At 34.4% G+C, this 25,194-nt stretch overlaps 1 protein-coding gene across 1 annotated transcript; it reads left to right on the top strand.

The window, feature by feature from the left end:
- Positions 1-5,196: 5,196 nt before the first annotated feature.
- LOC129922996 (histone-lysine N-methyltransferase NSD3-like) lies at positions 5,197-25,182 on the top strand. Its single transcript, XM_056011619.1, has 8 exons — positions 5,197-5,804; positions 9,364-10,010; positions 13,917-14,145; positions 14,619-14,795; positions 15,997-16,182; positions 17,039-17,213; positions 22,752-22,880; positions 24,553-25,182. Exons 1-8 carry the CDS (start codon positions 5,405-5,407, stop codon positions 24,782-24,784), a joined length of 2,175 nt encoding a protein of 724 aa, XP_055867594.1. The 5' UTR covers positions 5,197-5,404; the 3' UTR covers positions 24,785-25,182.
- The last annotated feature ends 12 nt before the right edge of the window (positions 25,183-25,194 follow it).

Below are 25,194 nucleotides of genomic sequence, written 5' to 3'. Positions count from 1 at the left end.
CGGTAGATGGTGTCTGAAAGAGACAGTTGGAGAGCTCTCACAAAAAGCTTCGTGACACACATTTGAGACCCAAAGGAAAGCCGTTTGAGAAGACTGGCGCAAAAGACGGAAAGAAAATCGAAGACATTTCCATTATGTCAGCAATTAATATTTAAATGAAGTCCACGAAATGAGAGTTCAATATAGTGTGATGGATGACATGGGAAGGTTACAAGCACATTAACCTATCACCTTTACTCCCCACCAGGTACCCATTAGTGTTGGAGTTGGCTGGACAAAGAGGCGTATTAAAAATCCCCGAAATTCCAAATCAGTCTTCATCAAGATTTGAACTCGAGACTCGCTTTACAGCTCGTCAAACACGCTCCTGAACTTTGATTGTAAAACATGGAAGCCATCAGTGATTCGTTTGTTTTTTAATGGAATGCTTGATGTTTTAATAATGTATTTATACAAACTTAAACAGATTGCGAAGACATAAAAAAATAAACTATCTCTCACACAAATACAATCTTAGCCTTCACGGACACGCATAATCTTCTTCGCGGAATACCTGATAACCTAAATACAGTGAAAAAATCCTTTGAAATTAACTGGAACACATGTTATGATAATTTACCGGATGATAGTCTACACATCAAGATTATATATACGTGGCATGGGCGTAGCAAAGGGGTAGGGTTCAACCCCCCCTCCCAAAATGAAATCCCCCACCCCTCAAGGAGGGAGGTAATTTTGTGACTGATATTTTGCTTTGAATTTGTTTATTTTAGGTAAGATTTTAATGTTAAACTATCATTTGCCCCAGCGCAGCCAAGGAGGTTTTGAGATTAAAATCCCCTCCAGAGGTTTTTGAGGTTAAAACACCATTCTTCAATATAAAACTAAAGCATACAACAGTTAACGAATTTTATGAGTTTACCCTAGAAGGATTTTAAGTTTTAAAGTTAAACCCCACTACAGACGGCTTAAGTTTAACTCCTCCCCCTAGATGGTTTTGAGTTTAAACCTCCTTACAGAGTTATGAGGCTAAAAACCTTCTCTTCACATATCAATACGTAGTTTAATTTATATAGATATTCAACTAATTTTGTTCACAAACTATGATTCTCTATAAAAATAGGACCGCCCCCCCCCCCACTCAGAGGGCTAGAGTGGGGAGGACAGTACATGCAATCGACCCCCCCCCCCCCCAACCCTACCGAATCGGCCAAGATACCAGAAGGGGCGCGAAATATTATAAAATTTATATATTATTTCAACTAATTTTGTTCACAAACTATGATTTCTCCATAAAATTAAGACCGCCCCACCATCACTCACGTGGTTTAGGTAGGAAGGGCAGTAGAAGTATTCGCCCCCCCCCCCAATCGGCCAACAGGGGAACGACATAATATAAAGATTGGTTAAAATATCAATAACATGTTTTAATCATATAGATATTTAATTGATTGTTAGCAAGCTGTGATTTCTACAAATTAATTGGACCGCCCCCTCCACTCGAAAGTTTATAAAGGGGGGGGGGGGGCGGGATTGATACCATCGCCCCCTCCAGACCCCACCAAATCAGCCAACATACTAGAGGGGGGGGGGAAATAATCTAAAAATAGTTTGAAATATAAATAATTAGTATATATTATTAACATAAGTATAAATTCGTATACAAATTGTGTGAATTTATACTAAAATTCGTCCGCCCCTTTCTAGCTTGAAATCCGTTCTTTTCATCTTTAATTTTTATATACATTCCTCTCATGTCTCCCTCCTTTGCTAGTTCCTCAATTTGAGTAATCTTGGACTTTTCCCATTCCAGTTTTTTCTTTCTCACAACTTTTGTGGTCCTTCTTCTTGCTTTATTGTATTGCTGTCTAGTGTTTCTGGTTTCTCTCTGTAGCATTATCATCCGAGCATTGCTTTTCTCTTCTATAATTTGTCTGCATTCATCATCATACCACTCCATTCTCTCGTTCTTTTGTTTGAGTCCAACTACCTCTTCTGATGTTCTTTTGATAGCATGCTTTATTATTTCCCAATGTTCATTTATGTTATTTCCACTGTCCTCTTCTAATGTTGTTAGTTGCGTTTGTAGTGCAATTCTATAAGTTTCTCCCACAACTGGATCCTTTGTGAGTTTTTGACTATCATATTGCTGTGCTCTCTTTCTTTGGTAATTGTGTATGGTACTTATTCTTTGTCTAAGTTTAGCTTTTACTAGTAGGTGATCTGAGTCAGCATTTGCTCCTCTGAAACTTCTAACATTTAGTATATCTGATCCATGTCTCTTATCTATGAGTATATGATCTATTTGATTTCGGGTGTTTCCATCAGGTGAGATCCAGGTTACATTATGAATACTCTTATGTTGGAATTTTGTGCTGCAGATAGACATTACTTTTCCTGATGCAAAATCCACTAATCTTATGCCATTAATGGTGGTCTCTTCAAGTAAGCTTTCTTTGCCAATTGTTGGTCTGAATGCTGGTTCTTTTCCAATTTTCGAATTGAAAATATCCTAGAACTATTTTGATGTCATGCTTTGGTGCTTCATCATAATTTGTTTCCAGTCCATCATAGAAGGCATCTTTTGCGTTTTCATCTGCATCTTCAGTAGGGGCATGAACATTGATAAATGATATGTTGAAGAATTTTCCTCTCAAACGTATTGAGCAGAGTCTATCACTTGCAGGTTTAAATCCAATGACATTACCTACCATTTCCTTTTAAACAGCAAAACCTGTACCTAAGTTGTTAGTGCTTCCACCACTATAAAATATAGTATACCGGTACTCCTTGGTTCTGAGATTGTCCGAGTCTTTTCACCTGAATTCCTGAGTGATACGAGAGGTATCTTAGAATTCTTCAGCACTTCAGTGAGTTGGGCTAGCGCATCTGCTCTATAAAGGCTTAGCACGTTCCATGTCGCAAAACAAAAATCATGTCCTTTTCCAGGCCTATGTCGTTTTCCGTTGAGATCTGTCCGGGTTTTCTTGTGTGTAGAAGCTTTCGTAACAGTATTTTTTTTTATATGATAGAGTTGTTAGCCCTGTGCATAACCATCTGGGGGGCTGCCCCTCCCTTTCAGCTCTCTGGATAGCTGCCTTTATTTTCAGGTAAGGTGCCCTAGCCTTTGTGTATCCCTCCACTTTCTTCAAGGCAGCAGGTTTGATTTTGCTCCACCCCGAGTATTTTATTTCCCCAGTACCCACCATATCTGGAGGGAATTGCCCTATCCGTCACCTGGGGAAGCGCTCGATGGGAGATCAAAAACTTCAAACGATATTACATTGGTAACATCTTGTTAGAATTTAGTCGATTTATAAAAAGTGTATTTAGTATTCAAACAAATGATGAACAAGTTAAACTCTTATTTTACACTGAGGTTCGCTGGATTTCGAAAGGGAGTTGTCTTGCTCGTTTTGTTTAGCTCTTAATACGATACAGTTTTTTTTTTGTTTTTGTGAATCAGGAAAATTCATCGGTTGGCGATGACTTAAAGCAAGCTAAAAAAAGATTTGTTTTACATGGAAGGCATTTAACGCAAATTAATGAAACCATCTACCGACTGCAAGAGAAGAATCGACTTCATTGATTAAATAATTTTCTTTTATTGAGATATTAAATCTTTTTTAAAGGGCCTTACAATCTCACATAACTTGTTTGTTGACAAATGAGTTACTGCCCCAGTACATCGATGTCCATGCAATGGACCTTATTCACCAATCGTAAACAAACAACATATAGTCACGTGATAATATTGATAAAACAACGGAAAAAAAAACTGTCATTGTGTATTAAAAATTAGATCGTAAGTTGTATAGAAGAGAGAGAGAATCAAGTGGCTAAATATTGTTTGTTTACGATTGGTGAATGAGGTCCATTCACCTAACAATGCTATATAAAGAACTGACGATTCGCTTCTAGGGTGTAATAAATTTAAAAATTGAAACATAATTAACAATTTTTAAACATCAGTTATTGAGTTGAAGGGAAAAAAAATTAGATTTACAAAATTGTCTTCAGCAACAAGAATGTCAACACTGATGGAATAAATTCCAAAACTGTGGTCAAATATGAATTATTTTTAGCGTTTTCCCTCAACATACATGGTTAAACTGGATTTAGGGCTGCAAGAAACTTAATGAGTAGCAAAGAAATAGACTGGATGTAGCCACTAGAAAAGACCTTCGCCTTTCTTTGGATAATTTAAAGATTGACATTTCTAATATTTGTTAGAATGCATTAATAGGTAGATCTAAGCCTACAAGGTACCCATTAACTTCATTTCATTTTTAGTGAATTCATCATGAATAATATGTAGGCCTAGGCTACAATTAAACCTAAAAAAGTAAATCCAAATTTAATAATCAATAACTTAATAGGGGATTACTTAAATGACTTCAAAGAAAGTCATGACAATGACATAAGGATGGCTGCCTGGTCGTGCGGTTTGCTCGCTGGACTGTCGTTCGGATTTATCGACGGTCGAGGGTTCAAACCCTGCCCGCTCCCATCCCCCGTCGTCCTGCGGGAGGTTTGGACTAGGAAGTAAACTATCTTCAACTCTGAAGGAACATCCGAAACATGTAAAACAAACAAACATTTTACAAACAATTTTTGCATAATAATTATAAAATTAACGAGCTATTATTAAATAAATGACATTTTATTCAAATTTGCCTTCTCACGCTTTTTTTTATTAGTATTGTATTTTGGGGGGGGGGGGGAGAACGCGGACGGAAATACGGAAAATATGAAAAAAAAAGAGGGGGGGGGGTAGGGAAAAAAAAAGGTTGAAGGCCACTGATTTAAATTGTCTTTGCGACGTCTTCGTCTGTCCTCGGCTTCACAAAGACCGCCGGAGACATATTTGAGATTTAGCATAATTTTAACTGGCAATCCATGTAGGTAACTCTTTTCATTTCAAAGATTAAAAATAAAAGGAAGCTTACTTCTAGAGAGTAGATAAAATTATTAATGATACCAGATTAGTGACATTACAGATGAGATAGATCTAGATCATATTCATACTAGTCATACTTTTTAGACATCTGACATCTCATACTTACTAACTTAGTCTTAGACTGTCTTAGTCATAGATCTAGATCTAGTACTCATACTTTGATACTACTCAGTCATACTCATAGTCATACTAGTCATAGTCGTATATAATAATAATATTCATTGATGATTGACAGTCATGACAAAAATGATAATAATAATATGATTATTATATGACATCATAATATATGATAAATGATAGTAAGATAGTTACATCATAGTAGTCATAGGGTATACCAGTCATACTCATAGTTATCAAGTTATGATAGTTATCATAGTACTCCTAGACCTAGTAGATCTATAATTCTATAGTATAGAAGATAAGAGTCTACATCAGTATCAGCACATGCCCAAGTTGAAGTTGACAATGGAATCATCGAACACTGAGTTCAAGTCAAGTGAAGAAATTTCTAGATCTACAGCTTCCAATAGAAAAATTGACAAGGATCTTACACAAGAATCTCTGAAAGTTAAAGATGGCAATCTAATTCCAAGTTCAAGAAAAGTTGTGTATTTACGATTATCACAATTTCCTTCAAAAGCAAACTTGCACAAAATGATTCAAGATGCAGATCAAAATGAAGCTTCCCTTAGAAAGTCACAGAAACTGTGTTCCAGGAAAAAGGGCAGCAAATACCAGTTAGGTGACATGTTCTGGGCCAAAATTAGAGGTTATCCTTTTTGGCCATGCATGATTTCTAGAGATCCATTTAACAATATGCACACAAAATCTAGGCACACAACAGGTAACAAATTATTTTGTTTTCTTTATAATTATTTAATCCCTAAACTAGATCTATAGACAGGAATTGTAGATTTAGATTTATAAATAAGATCTAAAGTCTAGCTAGAATGTATTATATAAATAAATCTATAGATTTAAATATTTTGAACTTCTTGATATCAAAATGCTAGCCTGCCTAAAGCAGCAAATCAACTAATTGCCCTATTCATAGAATACATTGGAACCTGCTTAATTTGATGTGGCAGGGAACAGAGTGGTTCTTTAAATTTTAATCAGAATTTATTTTTTTTACTCTTTAACAAGGGAAATAACTTAATATTTTGATATTCTCAAACATTATTTTCCTTGATATTAAAGTCATAGAAATAGAGGGTATTTTATGTTTAGTTTTATTAGTGACAAATATGTTCTACGAAATATTCCTCTGTAATGATGCTTTTGAGCAGGTTTTTGTGGGGTTTTTTTTTGCTTTTTTTTTTTATTTCACTTGTTAGTGATTTGAACTTTTCTTTTTAAGTTTTTTGAATTTTAAGAAATTGAGGAGGCCTTTTTCAATTTAAAACTTTTAAAATATGGATATAGCAAGTGATAATTAGTCGAACAGATAACATATTTCATCTGGTGTGTGCATGATTGTAAAATAAGGGCTATTTAAATTACCAGGTAAAAGTGACTTCAAATCAACTAATTATTGATTATATTTATAAGATCAAGATTATAAGATTACAAGATCTTACTAAACAATGAAGGGAATTTGAATTGAGATGCATTTTATTTATGAATTATCAGTATTTCACAGTAAATTACCAGAACATGGTAAGACAAAAGTGCTTAAAATTTTTCAAGCTTACCAGGTCCTATCACAGTGCAGACTGTGACACAGATCACTCCTTAGTATGTTGTAAGATCAATCTTCTCCCCAAAAAAATCCACCATACCAAGCAGATCGGAAGACCCCAATGGGATGTAAGCAAGATGTGTCACCCTGATCTCCAGATACAGTTTGCGGAATCTTTTAAACGCGAGTATAAAAATATCTCTGGAAATACAGCAACAGAAAAATGGGAACACCTCAAGTCCACCATACAAAAGATTTCCCTGGAAATCTTCGGAAGGAAAATTACAAGCAAAATGATTGGTTTGACTCTTAATCAGCTATTTTAGGACCTGTCATCAGAGCAAAAAGAGATGCACTCGCTACTTAGAAGGCAAAACCTACCCAACGCAACCTGTTAACTCTGAAAGAAACTAGAGCCAATGCACAGAGGACATCAAGGATCTGTGCCAATGAATACTGGGTAGAGCTCAGTGAGAATATTCAGCTCACAGCCCAAGTGGGCAACATAAGAGGGATGTACGAAGGAATCAAAAAGGCTCTCGGATCCTCCCAAAACAAGACAGCACCTCTTAAATCAACAACTGGGGAAATTATCACAGACAAGTGCCAATAAATGCACAGATGGGTTCAACATTACTCTGAGCTCTACACCACAACAAGCTCAGTCTCTGACTCAGTTCTTAAGGCCATCATACAATTACCCACAATGAACGAGCTAGACGAAACACCCACCCTGTCTGAGCTCAACAAAGCCATAGACAACATTGCTGCCCGGATGTGATGATATCCCCCCAGATCTTCTAAAACAATGCAAAACTACTCTAATCCAACCTCTACACGAACTGCTTTGCAAATGTTGGCAAGAAGGTGCTGTGCCACAAGACCTGCGGGATGCTAAAATCATTACACTGTATAAAACAAAGGTGACAGAAGCGACTGCAACAATTACAGGGCAATCTCACTCCTAAGTATTGTAGGCAAAGTCTTTGCTCGAGTGACACTTCCCAAGCTACAAAAACTTGCTGATCGGGTCTATCCAGAATCACAATGCGGCTTTCGCTCAGGGAGATCCACGATTGACATGATTTTCTCCATCCGCCAACTCCAGGAAAAGTGCAGAGAACAAAGGATGTCTTTGTACATTGCGTTTATTGACCTGGCAAAGGTCTTCGATCTAGTTAGCAGAGATGGCCTCTTTTAAATTTTACAGATAATAAGCTGTCCACCCAAGCTACTAAATGTAATCATATCTTCCACCAAAATATGATGGGTACAGTGCAATTCAACGGTGACAGCTCTGAAAGTTTCAGTTTAAACAGCGGAGTTAAACAAGGATGTGTCCTGGCCCAAACCCTCTTTGGAATACTATTTTCAATGCTAATCCACGGTGCGTTTGACAAATCCACCGAAGGCATCTATCTCCATTCTAGATTTGATGGTAAACTCCTAAATATTGCCAGACTGAGGGCCAAAACTAAAATCAGAACCACCCTCATAAGAGATATGCTATTCGCAGATGATGCAGCGCTAGTGGCACACTCACAAGAGGAACTTCAGTCACTAATGTCCCGCTTCTCTCAGGCCTGTAAAGAATATGGCTTGACTATTAGCACGAAGAAAACAAATGTTATGGGACCACCTGCTACAGCACCACCCTCCATCCTCATAGACGATAACAAGCTGGCCCCGTAAACGAATTCTGCTATCTGGGATCCACAATTAAAGATGACCTGTCTCTAGAAGAGGAGATAAAAAACGCATAGGGAAGGCTGCCTCAACCTTCGCTAGACTCAGGTCAAGAGTTTGGGAAAACCACAAGCTAACTACGGTGACCAAAATGGAAGTCTACAAGGCATGCGTTATGAGTACACTGTTGTATGGCAGTGAATCATGGACCACCTACGCAAAGCAGGAGAGAAAACTGAACTCATTCCATTCGAGATGTCTCCGTAGGATTTTGAATGTCACATGGAAAGAAAAAGTGTACAATACTGAGATCCTTGCGCGATCAGGCATTCCCAGCATCTTTACAGCCCTCAGACAACGCCGTTTGCGCTGGCTTGGACATGTTCGCCGGATGGAGGACAAGCGCATCCCGAAAGTCATCCTCTATGGATAACTCGCGACTGGCACAAGAAAAACTGGTTGCCCCCACCTCCGTTACATAGACGTAATAAAATGTGACCTCAAATCAGTGAACATCAATGCTGACAATTGGGAAGACATATCTCTAGACCGCAACAGATGGAGAGAGACAGTGACCAAGAAAGCTATGGACAGTGAAAGTACATGGGTCTCAGCTCAGGAAGAAAAACGTACAATTCGAAAAACAGACAGCTCCTCTATCACCGAAGCAAAAGCCACCTTAATCTGCGCTATCTGTGGACGGGAGTGTCTCTCCAAAATAGGGCTCCACGGCCACATGAGGAAGTGTGCTCTGAGATGAAGCATAGTCGTTCTACGACTTAAGGAGGCCAATTCAGTAAATTAATTTTGAGATTCTAATTCACAGCTAAATATATCCAAAATCACTGGCATGGTTTGGTTTGTTATTGCTAATTAATGAATCTTTTTTAAATATATATATGGAATCTCTAGATTGAAATATGGATTGCATAATGGATTTTAGTTAAAACAGTGACTGCATGTTTCAAAAACATTTTTTTGTCTCAATCATAACATCATTATAATAAGAAAATAATTGCTTTCATTTCTTTCTTAGATGAAGAAAGATCTTCTCATGTTTTCCATGTGCAGTTTTTTGGTCGTGGCTATTACAGAAGTTGGGTCAATGAAACTTCACTTTTAGAGTATCATGGAAGAGAACATTTTTTTGAAATGGCTAAATATGGCCCTGAAGATATTTTAAGGAAGTGCTGGAGGCCTTCTGACTATAAGGTTAGTCCAGCCTGGTTTCCATCTTGGCATTTGGCAGTGATTGAAGCAGAGAGAGCTTTCAAACTATCAATAGAAGATAGAAGGGAGCAGTGCACCTTCCAGTATATGTACAGGATTGGGCGGAAAGAATACTCTGTCCAAAAAATGGTGGAGAGAGTTCGTAGAAAACTTTTTGGTTTACCAGAAGATGCCAGCTGCATAGATGAAGGCCAGCAGGTTACAGAGACTTCCAAGCAAGTCAGAATCAAGAGAAAGATCCCAAAAGGAAATTTTGATGTTTTTTATGAGCGTCGTGCAAGAATACTAGAAAACTTACACCCAGATTGGAACATGTTAACAGTGCTGAAACATTTACAAGAGGAATGGGCAGAACTGTCTGACACAGAGAAATGCCTGTATAAAGTTAGATCATCCATTGCATCTCATGTGCACAAGTATGTTACTGGTGGAATTAAAAAACATAAAGAAAAGGTTTGTTCGAATTTTATTTTAATCAGCATATATATATATATATAAGATCTGTTTAGATAATTTATCTTTCAGTTTTGTTAAAAAGGACATTTGCTTTTATTTTTCTCAAATATTTCACAATTTATTAATTAACATTAAAATTTATCATGCAGTGATGGGAATTTTCCGAAAATTTCATCTGATCCGATTTTCTAAAAAAAAAATTCGAAATTTCCCTGGCATTTAAAAAAAAAAATTAAAAAATCCAGATTTATTTCAATGAGAAAATAATCTGATTTTATTATTTTTCCATTTTGGGAAGAATGCAAAATAAGATTTTGATCTATGTTGAACATGCGCACATCCGGTCTTTTGACACAGTTAAAGTTCTATTTTTAGAAAAATCTCGTTTTGTCATATTGTCTTTTAGACTAGACCTAAGTCTAGACCTAGATTTAGTCCTTCAGTTACTAGAGTGGTTTGAATCAGTCTAGATAGATATCTTATCTTATATAATACAGACGTTACTTCAAAAAAGAAGATGACTACGTATATATATATAGGCCTATATATATATTCTAGATAAGATATTTAGTTTCTTTAATTTGAATACTTTTGATAGGTACTTCGATAAAAATTTCAAAATGATCACAATACAATGAAACCTATTTGGTTAGACGTTACTTCAAAAAGGAAGATGACTACGTATATATATATAGGCCTATATATATATTCTAGATAAGATATTTAGTTTCTTTAATTTGAATACTTTTGATAGGTACTTCGATAAAAATTTCAAAATGATCACAATACAATGAAACCTATTTGGTTAGACGTTACTTCAAAAAGGAAGATGACTACGTATATATATATAGGCCTATATATATATTCTAGATAAGATATTTAGTTTCTTTAATTTGAATACTTTTGATAGGTACTTCGATAAAAATTTCAAAATGATCACAATACAATGAAACCTATTTGGTTAGATAGAGCTTGAGAAATGCTTTCCAATGATACCAATTATATATATATATTAAATTTTTAGTGGCCAAAAATTAGCCTTCTTTAGCCTTTGTAAAGCGAAAAAAAATCTGTGACCGAAACAACTGACAGTTGAACTTTAATTAACCGTATTATAAAAAGTCTTAAAGATATGGCATTGAAACTTCACACTCTTTTTCATTAACCTGTATTCTGTTAAAACAAATTTAAAAAATAAGACCAAGCAATAAAATCTTTGAAAAAAAGTGAATTAATATATAAAAAAAGCCTTCGACAAAAAATTCAAATATATGTGATTTTGTCATCATATGAGCCCAAAAATCACAAATAAAACAAATCAGAGATCTGTAGTGTGTTTTATTTTGTTTAATTATAATTCTACTGTATTTAAATAGCTATTTATATGCATCAGATAGATAATTTTATAGATTAAAAATGAAAATAGCACTGCGCAGAAAAATATTTGCTAAAATTTTATGACTATAAGTTTAATAAACTTCATAAAAAACAGTTTAAACCTTTATGTAGAGCACTGGCAATTAATCATTTTAAAATGCCTGAATTTAAATGCTTTAAAAATTAAATTGTAAATGAAAAATTTCTTGCATCGGACAGTAAAATAAAAAAAAAACTTGCGATTTATTTAGAAGTTATTAAAAGATTTTTTACTTAAATTTTTGTGCAGTAATAGCTCATCATTTTAAAAATATAATGTACTCAATTATTAACTATTAATTTACATGTATAGGACTACTAATAGAAAAAAATAACACACAGAAAAAAATAATTAATTAATAGTTCGCAGAGCTAAAAATATGAAAAAAAAATAAATATTTAATATTATTATTTTAAAATATTTATTTTTACTTTAAAATTTCCACATTTCAAAGTCATTATAATAAAGACACATTTCCTCTCCATAATCTAGCATTTAAACATTATAAAAGTTAATCTAAAGGAAAAATTCCTATCTGTGCTTCTAAAAATAGGACGTGATAGATAGAAATTGACCATTTCCAGTAAATCAGTGTTGGTTGTTACTAAAAATAGATTTTAACCATCAACTTTGAAAATTAGTATCTAAAGAGTGCGCCAAGCTACAAAGTTCAAACTTAGCACACAGATATATGTTAACATGCTAAATTCAATAGAATTAGTGAGATTGTTGTAACTATAAACTTTTTATTTTATTTAAAAAATAAAATTTTACCCTTCTTTGTCTTTGTTAATTTTAATATCAAATATCTTTAAAGTGCGCCAAGAGAATTTAATGAAATTTGAAATATAGACATTTCATAATATGATAAATTATTGTAGCAAACAGCATTGTTGTAACTTTTATAGGAAAAAGTTGTAAAAATTTCACATAAACTTTTGTTAAGAAAAATTTAACAGATTGGCTTCAAAAGCAAATAAAAATGATCTCTGCTATCTTATGTTAACAAAAAGTAATCACAATTAGTCCTGAAATCAAATACAATGTGCTAAAACTTTGATGGAAATGACCACCCTTAAAAAAAGGGTAAAATGTGCTGACACACTTTATTTTCAGCCATTTTTTGGGAGAAAAAAAAATTGGATCTAGGTCAGTTTATCGAAGCACCTACTTTTGATCTAGAGCATCTAAACTTCAATTTCAATGGGCTGAATGGGTGCTTGCCAGCTTTTGAAAAGTATCGGAGTTAAGAGAGTTGCCTGGCCGCTATGCGCTGGCTTTGTCAGGCTTTGAATTTTTACACTGTTGTTACTAGATCTAGATCTAGTATGCCCACCATTCTCTATAATAGTTGAGTCTATAGGCCTATAGATGTAGGCCTACTTTACATGATTATAATATATAATGAGTTATTGAGTAGTATAAGTCTGATGGAATATAAATTATAATAGACTAGTAATATATTGGATCTAGAGTCACTAGAGATCTAGATCCAAGTTATTAGATTTAAGATGATCTAGATCTATAGTGAGAAATATGAACTAAAAGTTTTTTCTATATCTTACTAATAACTAATCATCACAAATTCTTTGAAAGCCCAGTGTAGTAAAGATCCCTCGTATGCTGAACAGGCACTCGATCACTTAATAAAATAATGACCCAGTATCCTATGAATCAGATGTCCTTTATGGTTCAAGATGACCGCATCCCTTTTATGAACCATGTGACCCGGGAAAGGCTTTTATCCTGTGACCAGGATGAGAAATTGGCTCTTCACCAACCCCTCTGTCAGGAGTCCCCTGGGACTAGGTGATCATGTAATCATACCTGGCTTGTCATGTTGCACGGTCCTCCAAGCCCTGACATAAGTTCCTCCTCTTATGCGGGGCCGGAGGCCCAAGCCCTACGTGGGGGCCCTCCTTGTGCCTATACTGTCCAATTGCACCTTTGGGGAGGACCATCACCATTGGGGAACAGGGCGATGGGGGTTTCAGTCTGGTTAGCAAGCCTTTTTCACATTCCCACCACGTGCAGGTACACTTGTTAGAGCATACATTGGTAGCTCACTGGGAGCCATGTTAGCTCTCGTTCTTGGCCTTCCCTGGGCTGACGTTTCCACGAAGGTGCCATGATGAGGCGATGGAAGCTGGTAATCCTCCGCCAGTATCCTATGAGATTTGTGGGATATGTCCTCAAACAGATAGAAGAGCACTTCCCAAGGATAGCAATAACATGGAGGACAATACTTGGCAATTACAGACAAGAACATCCTTATAGATCCTGGTGCCACATCTTCATAGAGGATCTCAAGGCATATGACACCAGATGAGAAAAGGCTGAAGACATTGCAGGAGACAGAATTCTAGGGGGTACAGCTTGCTACTTTTTGTGCTGAATGGAGTGGAAGTCTAAGTATTTAGTAAGTTATCTAAACATCTCAAATTTCTTTAACATTACAAATATAAATATTTTGTTCACTTTTGCAGGAGATTACAGGACTTAGACAAATTAAAATCAATCCTGACTCCTTGGATCTTCAGCTTGTTCAACTAGTAAATGTGTTGAGTGGCTTTGAAACAAAACAGGAATGTAAAGTTTGTAGAAGAAAGGGAAGACAATTACAGATTTGTAAAGGTGCTTGTCACCAATACATTCATTTAAGTTGTGGCATTCTTAAAGATACAGGAGTCACCTTTTGTTCAGAATGTTCAGCAGGTTGGTCATTTGTGAATTTTATGGTTAGTTCTATTATCATGTTTACTTCTTTTTTTTTTTAAATACAATAAAAAAATACAAAGCACACATCATAACACTACGCACATTAGATATTTCAGGTAAGGCTTTAATTGTAATTTAGCTATATTCAACATAGTATAGACAACATCATTTTTTGGATGATTATTTTTTTTTTCGACTGTTGTTTATTTTATACCCTTGAAAATCTAAGAGAATATTTTATTACATCATAAATAGAATTTCCTTCAACTTGGTCCTATATGGTTAAATTGTATGAAGTCCTTAACACAGCTCACCTTTAGTTATCTGACAGTTTCAGTAATCCCACACTCTCTGTCACTTAACCGTAGGACTTTCAAAAGTCAATTATAGTTAAATAATTTCAAAACTGAACTTTTAAAAATAATTCATATTCTTTATTATGTGAAATCAAGTTTTTGTTTGTATTTCAGTGGAAAAAGTTTGTTTTGCTTGCAAGAATCCAGATGGTACAACACTCAAGTGTAATGATATCAATTGTTGTATGTATTATCATGAAGATTGTGCCACTAAGTATCAACAAACTAAAGGTGCACTACCAGCATTTGTCTGCCTCTTACATAAGTGTTCAACTTGCTCTATTGATAAGGGTAAGGTTTTTGCCTCAGAAAGTGCAGTTTAAATAATTGATTTTTAAAAACTTGGTCAGTTTTAAATTTTAGGAAACTTTTCTATTCATGAATAATATTCTGTTTGAATTTACTATTTATTAATTAAAATGTTGCTTTAAAATATAAATGAATATTAAAACCTAATAAAACATAAAAACTCTAAATGTTAATAATTTTAAAATGATTTGTTGTCAAGTTTTTTTACAGTTGAGAATTAAAATACACCTTTAATGTTAATTTTTAGAAATATATTAATACATGTCTCTTGCCAGAAACATTTTTCATATAGTTACAATGAAATTTGAAACGCTCCATTTTTTTAATAGTAAAAATTCTTGATGAAAATCACCTTCACAATATAAACAAATACAAAAATAATTGTACAAATTTTAGCTTAAAGAAGATATCATAGTACCTGGTGCTCAGACCTTCAAATCAGTAATAAAGACCATTATTATAAAAGCATCATTATAACAGACCATGTTGGATGAAAATGAGCGTCTTTGTAGTTGCATTATTGGTATGGAGTGTATTTGCATGTTTAATTATGCTGTACCCACCAGGAAAGGGGAGCGATGTTTTGTTGTGTAGGCTGAGGAGTTTTTTACTTCAATATATGTCACAAGATAATTTTTGGTGAGATTTTCTTTAAATTGTCAATTCATTAGTGTTATTACTATATCCTAATTTAATCTATGTATAGTTATGAAACACAATTATATTCAAGTTTATTTCAAAGTTTTTTTTCAAGTCTATTTTACTAAGAATTTAATACGCCTACATTGGTTTACTAGCTGTTTGGAACCACAAAACAATGACCAAGCAACAATAACCTCCCATAGACTTAAAAGTAAAGTAGCAATTATACATATAACACTGAACCATAATCTTCATATATACAAAAGGAAAACGTATAAAATGCTCCCCAAGACACCAAGATAAAGGCATATTACTTGTTCCACATACTTCGACAAATCTTTACAAATAATCCTTATTCCCTAGTGCTATTAGATCATGGAATGGATTGCCTGATTCAGCCAGGAAAACCAATGACTTAGCAGATTTTAAGTCATTGACTAACATACATTAATAAAACAACAATAATGTCAACTTCTGCCATTACCTGCCAACTATTTTACCAGTGAGCTGTGAATTATAAATAAACTTTGTCTCGCTGCAGAAAATAGTCCGTTGGTTCGGTGTATCTTGTGCCCTACAGCATATCATGCTAGTGAGTTGTGCATTGCTGCAGGCAGTATAATGAAGACATCAAACACCATGGTGTGCAGTAAACACTACAAATCTGTTCAGCAAAGACATCAGCTGGATAAATTTAATGCAAACAGATGCTTGGACTGTCCTCAAGGTAATGTCTTGACTCAATCTAAAAGTTAGACTTAGTTTTGTTCACTGTTTCAAGGACAGATTATAACAGTATAGTTCTTTGACCAGCCTCCTTTTTTTTTCACTTGTTCAATCTAGCTAAACATACCAACAATTTGTCTGCCTCCTTCAGTCGTGAAATGACTATGGTTTATCTCGAACACTTTTTCATATGGCTGTGAAGCCCTATTTTGGAGAGACATTCCCGTTCACCTATATTGCATGTCAAGGTAGCTTTTGCTTTGGTGGTAGAGGGGGCTGGCTATTTTCCGTGTGGCACACATTTCTTCAGTCTAAGAGAGTAAAAAAAAAAAACCACAAAAAATCTTAGACCACTCAACCCAGAATTTTGAACTCAATCAGCCAGGTTTTCTATAAAAATGAGACCACTATATTCAATATAGTTACACAATAACTTAAAAAATGTGGCAGTGACCTCATCTGGAACAATCAGAAAAAGAAAAACAGAAAATTGGTTGGTTACATGACTCTAGCATGACATATCTATGTCAAGAATCATCAATAATTTCATTTGATACTACAATCCTTATTACTCCACTTAATACACCTGATTCTGAGAAGCTCAGAAAACATTACAATGTCTTTTCAATTGTAAAAATATTCAGTAAGTGTAGTTACAAACTACTTTTATTTTAAAATTAAGTTTTCTTTGTCAAAATAACTTGCAATTTCATGTTCCATTTGAATTAAGACATTTTTTTTTTTTCATTTTAATATTGTGTGTGTACAGTTTTCAAGTGATAGCGTTAGGGTTAGCTGCACATGCTCATCATTTTTAGTTCCTTCTTCTTCTAATGTATTTTGTGTGTATCAAATAGACAAAGTAGTCAACTGTTCCTTGTGTCCAGCTGCCTACTGTAGTGACTGTATGGGAGAAGGTCAAGCCTTAGCTAAGACCAAAAAAAGTAAAAACACATGGCTATGTTCTGATTGTAAAATGGACAAGAGACCTCTGTATGGAGACATTGTTTGGGCAAAAGTGAAATTTTTCAAGTAAGTTTTATTCTTAGCCAGTCAAGGGATTAATTTGTTTTTTATTTAATGGATAATAGCTTTAAATAAATTAAATATTTAGATTTTTTATTATTCTTCTTATATTTTTATGAATAAGATCAACCTTCAATGAATGTTATGTTTATGGTGACACAACAAAATAGCGCAAGACAAAATAGTGCGGACTTACATATGATGTTTATAAAAGTACCGGATTATTAGTAATTTAATGTCCTGGGATTTATTTTTGTTGATGTCTCTATCTTTATCAATATTAATAGATCTGAAACTATGCCATATTTGCAGAGAACGAGAGGACTTTAAATTTTATAGCATTTTCATTTTTCACCAATGTTTAAAATGCATAACTTGCTAAAGATAGGATTATGAAATGTGGTGACACTGTTCAAGCAGTGATGTCCACCTCAAGAATTATCAAAATAATGTTACATTATTAAGCAATTAACAATCACCTCTAATTTTCAGGTAAAATAAGAAACTAAAATGTTACAATCAAATTCGTTGAATTTATTAAGTATTCTTTAATGATAAGATGTTTGGAAACAAATAGTTTTTCGAAAATTTATGTTAAATTGAATTAGATGTGGTAATTTCGTTTATTATCTTCAAATTAGGCCTATTTTTCAAGTTATCTTTTAAGTTTATTGCTGATTTAATTGTTAAAAGTCACATCATAAATAAGCAATATGTTAGACTTACACAAAAATTATCAGTAGTTAATATTGTCATTCTATTTTATTTCAATAACCACTAGCTCCTTTTATATTCAGTTTATTCAGTACTTTCTGCCATCACATGACAATTTACACTAGTTTTCTGACAATTTAATCTCCCAGAATAATGGATTTTATAATGACGAAGAATCAGTAACTACAGCAGCAACTGCTACTAAAAGAAAAAATTAAGGACGGAAATAGATCACTGCTTAATTTGCAATTCCTGCATTCGTGTGTTTAAAGAGTACAATGTCTAACAACATGACGCTAATCACAAAAAGGCATATGATGCTTACACCAGAAAAATGAGAGATGACAAGCTACTTGAATTGAAAAATAGTTTTAAAAGGCAACATATAGTAGTTGTTAAACTGAAAAACAAGAGTGAGTCTGTATTGAAAGCCAGCTACATTTTGTCAAAAGTAATTGAAAGCTATAGCTAATCATTCAGTGAAGGTATTTTAATAAGGAGTGTGTCGTTAAAACTGCGGAAGTCCAGAAAAATGTGAAAGCATTCAAAGAAATGACGTTAACTAGAAACACTGTGGCAGATAGAATAAAGGACATGTCAGTCAGATTGCGTGAACAATTAAAGAACAAAATAGCTGATATAGAATTCTTTTCATTTGCTCTCTATGAGTCAACTGATGTAACGCGTGTAGCACAGGTGGCTATATTCATAAGGCAGGAATTTTGAGATACATGAGGAACTATTTGAGTTCTGTTCTATGCATAACACCACAACAAGCGAGGATGTTTTTGGAAAATTACAGGAAGTGATATTGCAATACAATTTACCTTTGTTAAAGCTAGCTAGTCTAGCAACAGATGGCGCAAGGTACGCACCAACCATGATTTAGTTAGAAATGTTGCTGATGCAAATCTGTTTGCAAAAATAAGAGAGACTGATGCTTATTTTAAATTTGATCATTTTCAGTGCATCATTCACCAATAAGCATTATGCCCATAGCAATTACAGTTCCAACATGTAGGGAAGGTGGGGCTAGTTGTCACAATTTTCAAGTTTTGATGTTTTAAACATATTTAGAATTCATTGATTCTCACCAAACTTAGCATTTTGTAACTTAAACATTCAGACAACAACTAGAGCAAATGAAATTAACTTTATCTCTTTATTTATCAGAATTATACAACAGAAACATGGTTGGGTTAAGGTTGTGACATCTTGCCCCACACCAGGGTAAGTTGACACAGGGCATGGGGTAAAATGTCATACATTAAAAAAAAATCGCCATATCTTGCTTTGTCTAAAAGAAATAACATATTTAGCCAATACTTTGTTCTTGTAGTAGTTTCCTTGACTTGTCGTCATGAAAGAATTATATATATGTGGAAATTCTTAAATGTTTTGGACCTAACATGGAAAGCTGTAGGTTTTTCTTCAAAAAATGTTTCATTTTTTTCTATATAATTTTTTAAAAATATCTGTTCACTTCTCCCTGCAATGCACCCCCAACCTATCTAAATAGTAGGACTAGAGAACTTTTTTCCAAAAATAATTGTTGTGCTCGGAGGACAGATATTGTCTGTATGTTGATGCTGGCATAACCTTTGTAAACAACATTTTTTACGGAGAAAGTCACTTAACACTGTTTAGGTAGCATCCATAAAAAAGAAAAAAAAAACAAATAATTATTAATAAACAAATATTAATATTAAAATTTGTTTCAAAATGCTTAATCTTCATTGGGGCAAATTGTCACAACTGTGACAAATTACCCCAACCTGTGTGACAACTTGCCCCACAACAATTTTCAGAACATTTATTTTAATAACATTTTATTGGGTCGAGCTTTAAGAAAAAAACTAATTTCAATGTGTAACTAATAAATAGAGACATGAAACAATGTAATGATGGACAATCATTTCAACAGTATAAGTGTTTACCAAGAAAATTACGAAAAAAAAATAAATTCCACTTTCAGAACAGTCAAAACGATGATTCCTGATAACTTTGAAATGCGAAAAGGTATCAGCTTCATTTTATAACTATTTGTATATGTTTCTGTAAACATCTCAAATGTAGTTTCACATTTTTTGATAGCGCATCAAATTATACCGATATAGTGTTTGTGACAACTTACCCTTGTGACATTTCGCCCCATCTTCCTAGTACTAAGACCAGTTCCAGTCGCTATCAATTTTATTCATCCCCGTGGTTTAAATCATTGCCAATTTTTTATGTTTCTGGATGACATTGGACACAAATTTGATTGTTTTTCCACTATGAAAGCTACAAAACACCTCACCTTTCAAGATTATCTGATTGAAATTTGTCATTAGTGATGAAAGTGTCAGTGACAAAAAAACTTCAACCTGAAATGAATAAACTTGTATCAAAGAAAAGATGTCAAGCATCATGACAACGAAAATAATGCGTAACCATAGTAATTTTTCATTAATACAGTAGCATTACAAATTTAGCTAACTAAGGGACAGGTATTCCACTTATTGCTGCATATTCTAATGTATTGTTTCTAATTTACATAAAATTAGTATGCAATGTTTTCCAACTGATTTTTGGCTGCGGCCCTTCAGGTCAGTTAGTTTTTTGTGCGGCCCATACACCATAATGAGTTTGACATGCCTGGTCTAGATCTATAGGCCTATCTTAGTTCTAATTTAGAATTATACACAAATGATAATGTTTTTTCGTTCTCTTCAGAATCAGTTGAGTCAGAATCATGATTGTGGTCCTAGGCCAGTTTTATTCACAGCCCATCCAGGACCAAAACTTGCATCAGTTCCAAATGTAAAGCCTATGTCAACCTTTTTTTGAGGGATGACATAGTAAATTTGGTTGTCAATGAAACCAATAACTCTGTGGCATTTTACGTTTCGAGAGACGATCTTTTCCCTTTGCAACTTCTTGTGTGACTAAAGAGGCCAATCCTTGATACACAGCTGCGATCGCAGATTGGGCATATATCACCAGGCGCCGTTGCATTTTCACCCTTCTTTCTGCTTCTGTTGTGTATGACATCTGCAATCCGAGACCCTTCCTTTATGCTCTCTCTCCATCTAGATCTATCCAGTGCCACCTCTTCCCAGCTGCTAGTGTCGATTTTGAAGAGCTTCATGTTGCATTTGCAGACATCTGTATAACGTAAAAGTGGGCGACCAGAAGCTCTCCTGCCTTCTATTAGATCCCCATACAGAATGTCCTGTGGAAGTCGACCTACTGGCATTCTACGAACGTGGCCAAGCCAGCCAAGGCGTCTGCTGCTGATAACAGAGCGGATGTCCTGGCACCCTGCTCTTTGTAGCACTTCCTCATTGGTTATCTTATCTTGCCACCTTATTTTAAAGATCCGCCTTAGGCAATTCATTGAAGACAACATAGAAACCACACCACCATCTCGTGTTCACAAATGGACACCTATCTCAAAGGAAGAGTTTAGGGCATCTATAGGAGTAACAATGAACATGGGAACATGAACAAGAAGCCCAACTATAATGCATATTGTGACTTGTGCAATCTGAGCCAACAAGCGCCATGGATCCCTGTACATATGAACTGAGATCACTGCCAGATCATTAAAAAATGTCTACATTTTGCAGACCACACTTTGTTACCACATAGCTTTATAAGGTGCAGGAACTCATAAAGCATGTCAATGGAAAGTTTAAATACTTCTACCACCCCCTCAGAGCATCAGCATCGACGAAAGCATGATTGGGTTTAAAGGGAAAACCCATCATTTCTGCTATTTTATGCCAAATAAGAGACATGCTAGATTCAGCATTTAGTTGTGCTGTCTGTCAGACAGTGCTAATGGCTATCTTTGCCAGTTTGAAATATATGGAGGCAGTCAAGGTAGAAGAATTGATAATGGCAGGACTTACACACATGAGCTTATTATATTAGACTTATGACTGTAGCAGATCTGTTGAACAAAGGACACCACCTAGGGAAAGACAATTTCTTTACCTCCATTTAGTTATTAGAAGAACCTTGTACCGGTACTGAAAACACCACAGCTACAGAACTGTTAGGTCAAACAGAAAAGGCCTACCAGATATTTTTGTTATAATATATAGGCCTAGTGCCTTTTTATATAAACCTCTTTTATTATTTTTTTTTTTTTCACCTTCTATCTTTTGCAAATGTAGGTGGCCATATCTCTATTTCTGAAGTTTGCTTGATACCCACCATAGTCTAGTTACTTTTGAACAAAATATACATATATATATATATATATATATATCATCCATGCTTTTGCCCATGGCAACTCAAAGATTGTATGTTACAATTTACAATTAATTTTGCAACATTAAAACCAGCATTTAAAGCCATATTACTTTTATCTTCACCTGTCCCTTAGACTGTGATCTTTTGACTGTCTTTCTTTCTTTTTATTTACTTTAACATAGCTTAAATAATATTAAAGTAGCAAATCCTGAAATAGAAATAAATATCTATCTATCTATGCCACTTTATACCTGCATCCTTCAAGTTTGTTTTTTGTACCTTTTATGGGTTACACCTTATTATAAAATCTTTGGGGGCTCGCAAAAACCTTCCTTCAGGGAACAGTACTAGTTAAAAGAAGAAGAGGCAGAAAGAGAAAGCGATGGAAAGGCAACATAAAAGAATAGACGGGCCTGCCTTTGAAAGATGTTCTATCCAAGGTAAAAGACAGGAATAGAGAAAGATCGTTGATAAATCATGCCTGGTGCCCCAACAAAGGGACAGGTGAAGGTGAAGCTGTTAATCATTGTTTGTAATACATTCTGCAAAGCTCAAGTAACTGCAAATGTACATTTTTTACATACACAGATGGTGGCCAGCTGAAGTTTGTCATCCAAGTCGCATTCCAGACAAGTTTCAATTAAAGACTTGCCAAGCTGGCAGATTTCCAATCCGGTTTTTTGGTTCCTATGATTATGCTTGGATACACCAAGGGAGGTAAGTGAAATGCTTTAAAAAATAAAAAAGGGTTATTAAATTTTACATGTCATTTGATACACAAAGGAAGATAAGTAAAGATTCAATTACTTAAAGGAAACTGTGATGGTTTTGACAATTTTTTATATAATATGTTTTTTGATTTACAGATAATATATATATTTTTTTAAAATGTTCAATAATAACTTAGTAATTGATGTTTTTCTGGCGTAATTTTCCTGCATATCCAAAATGGTCAGACTTTCACCGACTTTCTATATGACGTCACACAAACCTTTTAATTTAATCTATTGACTTACTGCAGTGATGCCCAACCTAATTCGACCTGCGGGCCATTTTAATTTCTGACACTCGTGTCGGGGGCCACATGAACGAAATTGTACACGTACAAAAAAAATAAAATTTACCTGAATTTGAAACTATTAGATTAGAAAAACTGTGGAGCTAGTACTTACATTAAGGAATTGGATATCTGAAGTGATTTTTTTTTCTGTACTTATAAAAAAGAGCAACATTGTAGCTAGCTTTGACATCGACTCATTTTCATGTTTCTTTTTGGTAAATATTTCCAACAATCTTCTACTAGGCGTAGTCTAACAATCTTTTTATTCGCGCCTCAAACCAAGAATATTTGTTTCATAATGACGTTTATATTTTGTTCTTTTTGGAAACAGATACCTTTTTTTTTTTATAGATCACATATGTAGGCTAATTATCATGATCCACAAAAAAAAAGTTAAGATCCGTTCTCTTTTTCAGGTAGATTCTCATTTCACAAACACACTAATATTAAAGGTCATGGTACAAATCAATTAAAGAAAAATTAAGGGCCTTAACGTAGGTAAAGATACATAAGTCAGCTTTTTTTTTTTCGATGGGCTTGTCTACACTTTATGCCGACATTCCGGTTCCATCCAGCCCGCGGGCCGTATTTTGGGCATCACTGACTTACTGTATAATGGAAAACCATGAACAGTATCAATGCGACTGTAAAAAGGTCCAAACTTTGATGGGCGGGACATGTAGTCTGCATGCCAGACAATTGCATTTGAGTTTTTCAGCTCCATTTCTGTCCTGTACTAAGCCATCTTACTTTCATGTAGTACAGCACAACACTCTTCAGATTTCATTAAATTAAGAGACTCTTGCAATGCTCTGTAAGCCACTAGAGAAAATACTATATACTAGGATTTACTTTTTTTTTATATTAACGCATTGGAAGCTTCAAAACATTTTGGTGTTGAAAATATTATTTCTTATTAATATTACAAAATATGTGGCATGTCAGAAAAAAACCTTTCAGCGGGCCGTAGTTGGCCCGTCACTGATATAGATTCTGGAGCTAGGTGACTTTCCCACAGTTTTCTTTTTAAATTTCATAATCTCTAAACATTTGTTAGTTTTCTATAAAAATGGCATGAATTTGTATTTAATTCTCTGATTCTATGATTGAATAAGAGTATTTTAAACATCTTTGTACATGTTGTTGTTTTTTTTGGAAGGATTTTAATGGTGTTAGAATTTGTAAACATGCAATCCTTTACTTCTCTCTATATATATTTCTTCTTAGAATGTTGTCAAAGCTAAGCAGTCTCTCTCTCTCTCTCACTATTTTTTTTTGCATTAGTATGTTGTCTTGTGGTAAGGAGCCAATTTCTATTTTTTGTCTTAGAATGTTACCCTATGGCAAAGTTAAGGAAGCATTGGATTGTGGCTACAACTCAGGTGACCTACAGTACATCTACAGAAGAGCCATTGCAGAAGCTGAAGTTGCTCATCAGTATTGTTTAACTTTTAGACAGTCTGGGGGCAATGTAGAGGCAAGTTCTACTCCAGATCTAGTGAAGCCTGAGAGTTCTCCTAACTCTTCTGTGCTGGAGGCTCAAACAGAGAAAAAGAAATAATAGAAAAAATTACTGATTCTGTATAGTTTATTTATTTAGCTTCATTAACATTTTTACAACTCATAATCTTTTGAGTGAAACTCAAAGAAAAAGAAAATATTTGTTTTTGATTAAAAATGACTAGGTTTCTAGTTACATGTTGTTATTGACAGCAATTACTATTTATCTATATTTAGATGTAGTAAGGCTTATGATACATGGATCTGCTGAGTTTTTCTTAGCCTGTGTAATTATACAAAGCTTAGATGTAGCAAGGACAATATTATTATTTCTAATGTTCTTCTTCTACTTCATAATGTTGAGATTTACATTTGTCTTCTTTCATCTTACATACAAAGATTATATTGCAATCTTACTTTTGATGTACACTAAAAGATTGTTGATTGGTATTAAAATGTTTTAAAATATTA

The sequence above is a fragment of the Biomphalaria glabrata genome, chromosome 14 (assembly GCF_947242115.1).
Source record: "Biomphalaria glabrata chromosome 14, xgBioGlab47.1, whole genome shotgun sequence".
Taxonomy (NCBI): Eukaryota; Metazoa; Mollusca; class Gastropoda; family Planorbidae; genus Biomphalaria; species Biomphalaria glabrata.
The sequence above is the reverse complement of the archived record's forward strand: the minus strand, read 5'-3'. Positions and strand labels throughout refer to the sequence as shown.

Bases quoted from the DNA above. Each gene is read 5' to 3' on its own strand.
- LOC129922996 (XM_056011619.1), top strand. From the start codon at position 5,405: ATGCCCAAGTTGAAGTTGACAATGGAATCATCGAACACTGAGTTCAAG. The intron at 14,796-15,996 runs GTAAGGTTTTTG...GTCTCGCTGCAG, and splicing joins AACTTGCTCTATTGATAAGG to AAAATAGTCCGTTGGTTCGG. The intron at 16,183-17,038 runs GTAATGTCTTGA...TGTATCAAATAG, and splicing joins ATGCTTGGACTGTCCTCAAG to ACAAAGTAGTCAACTGTTCC.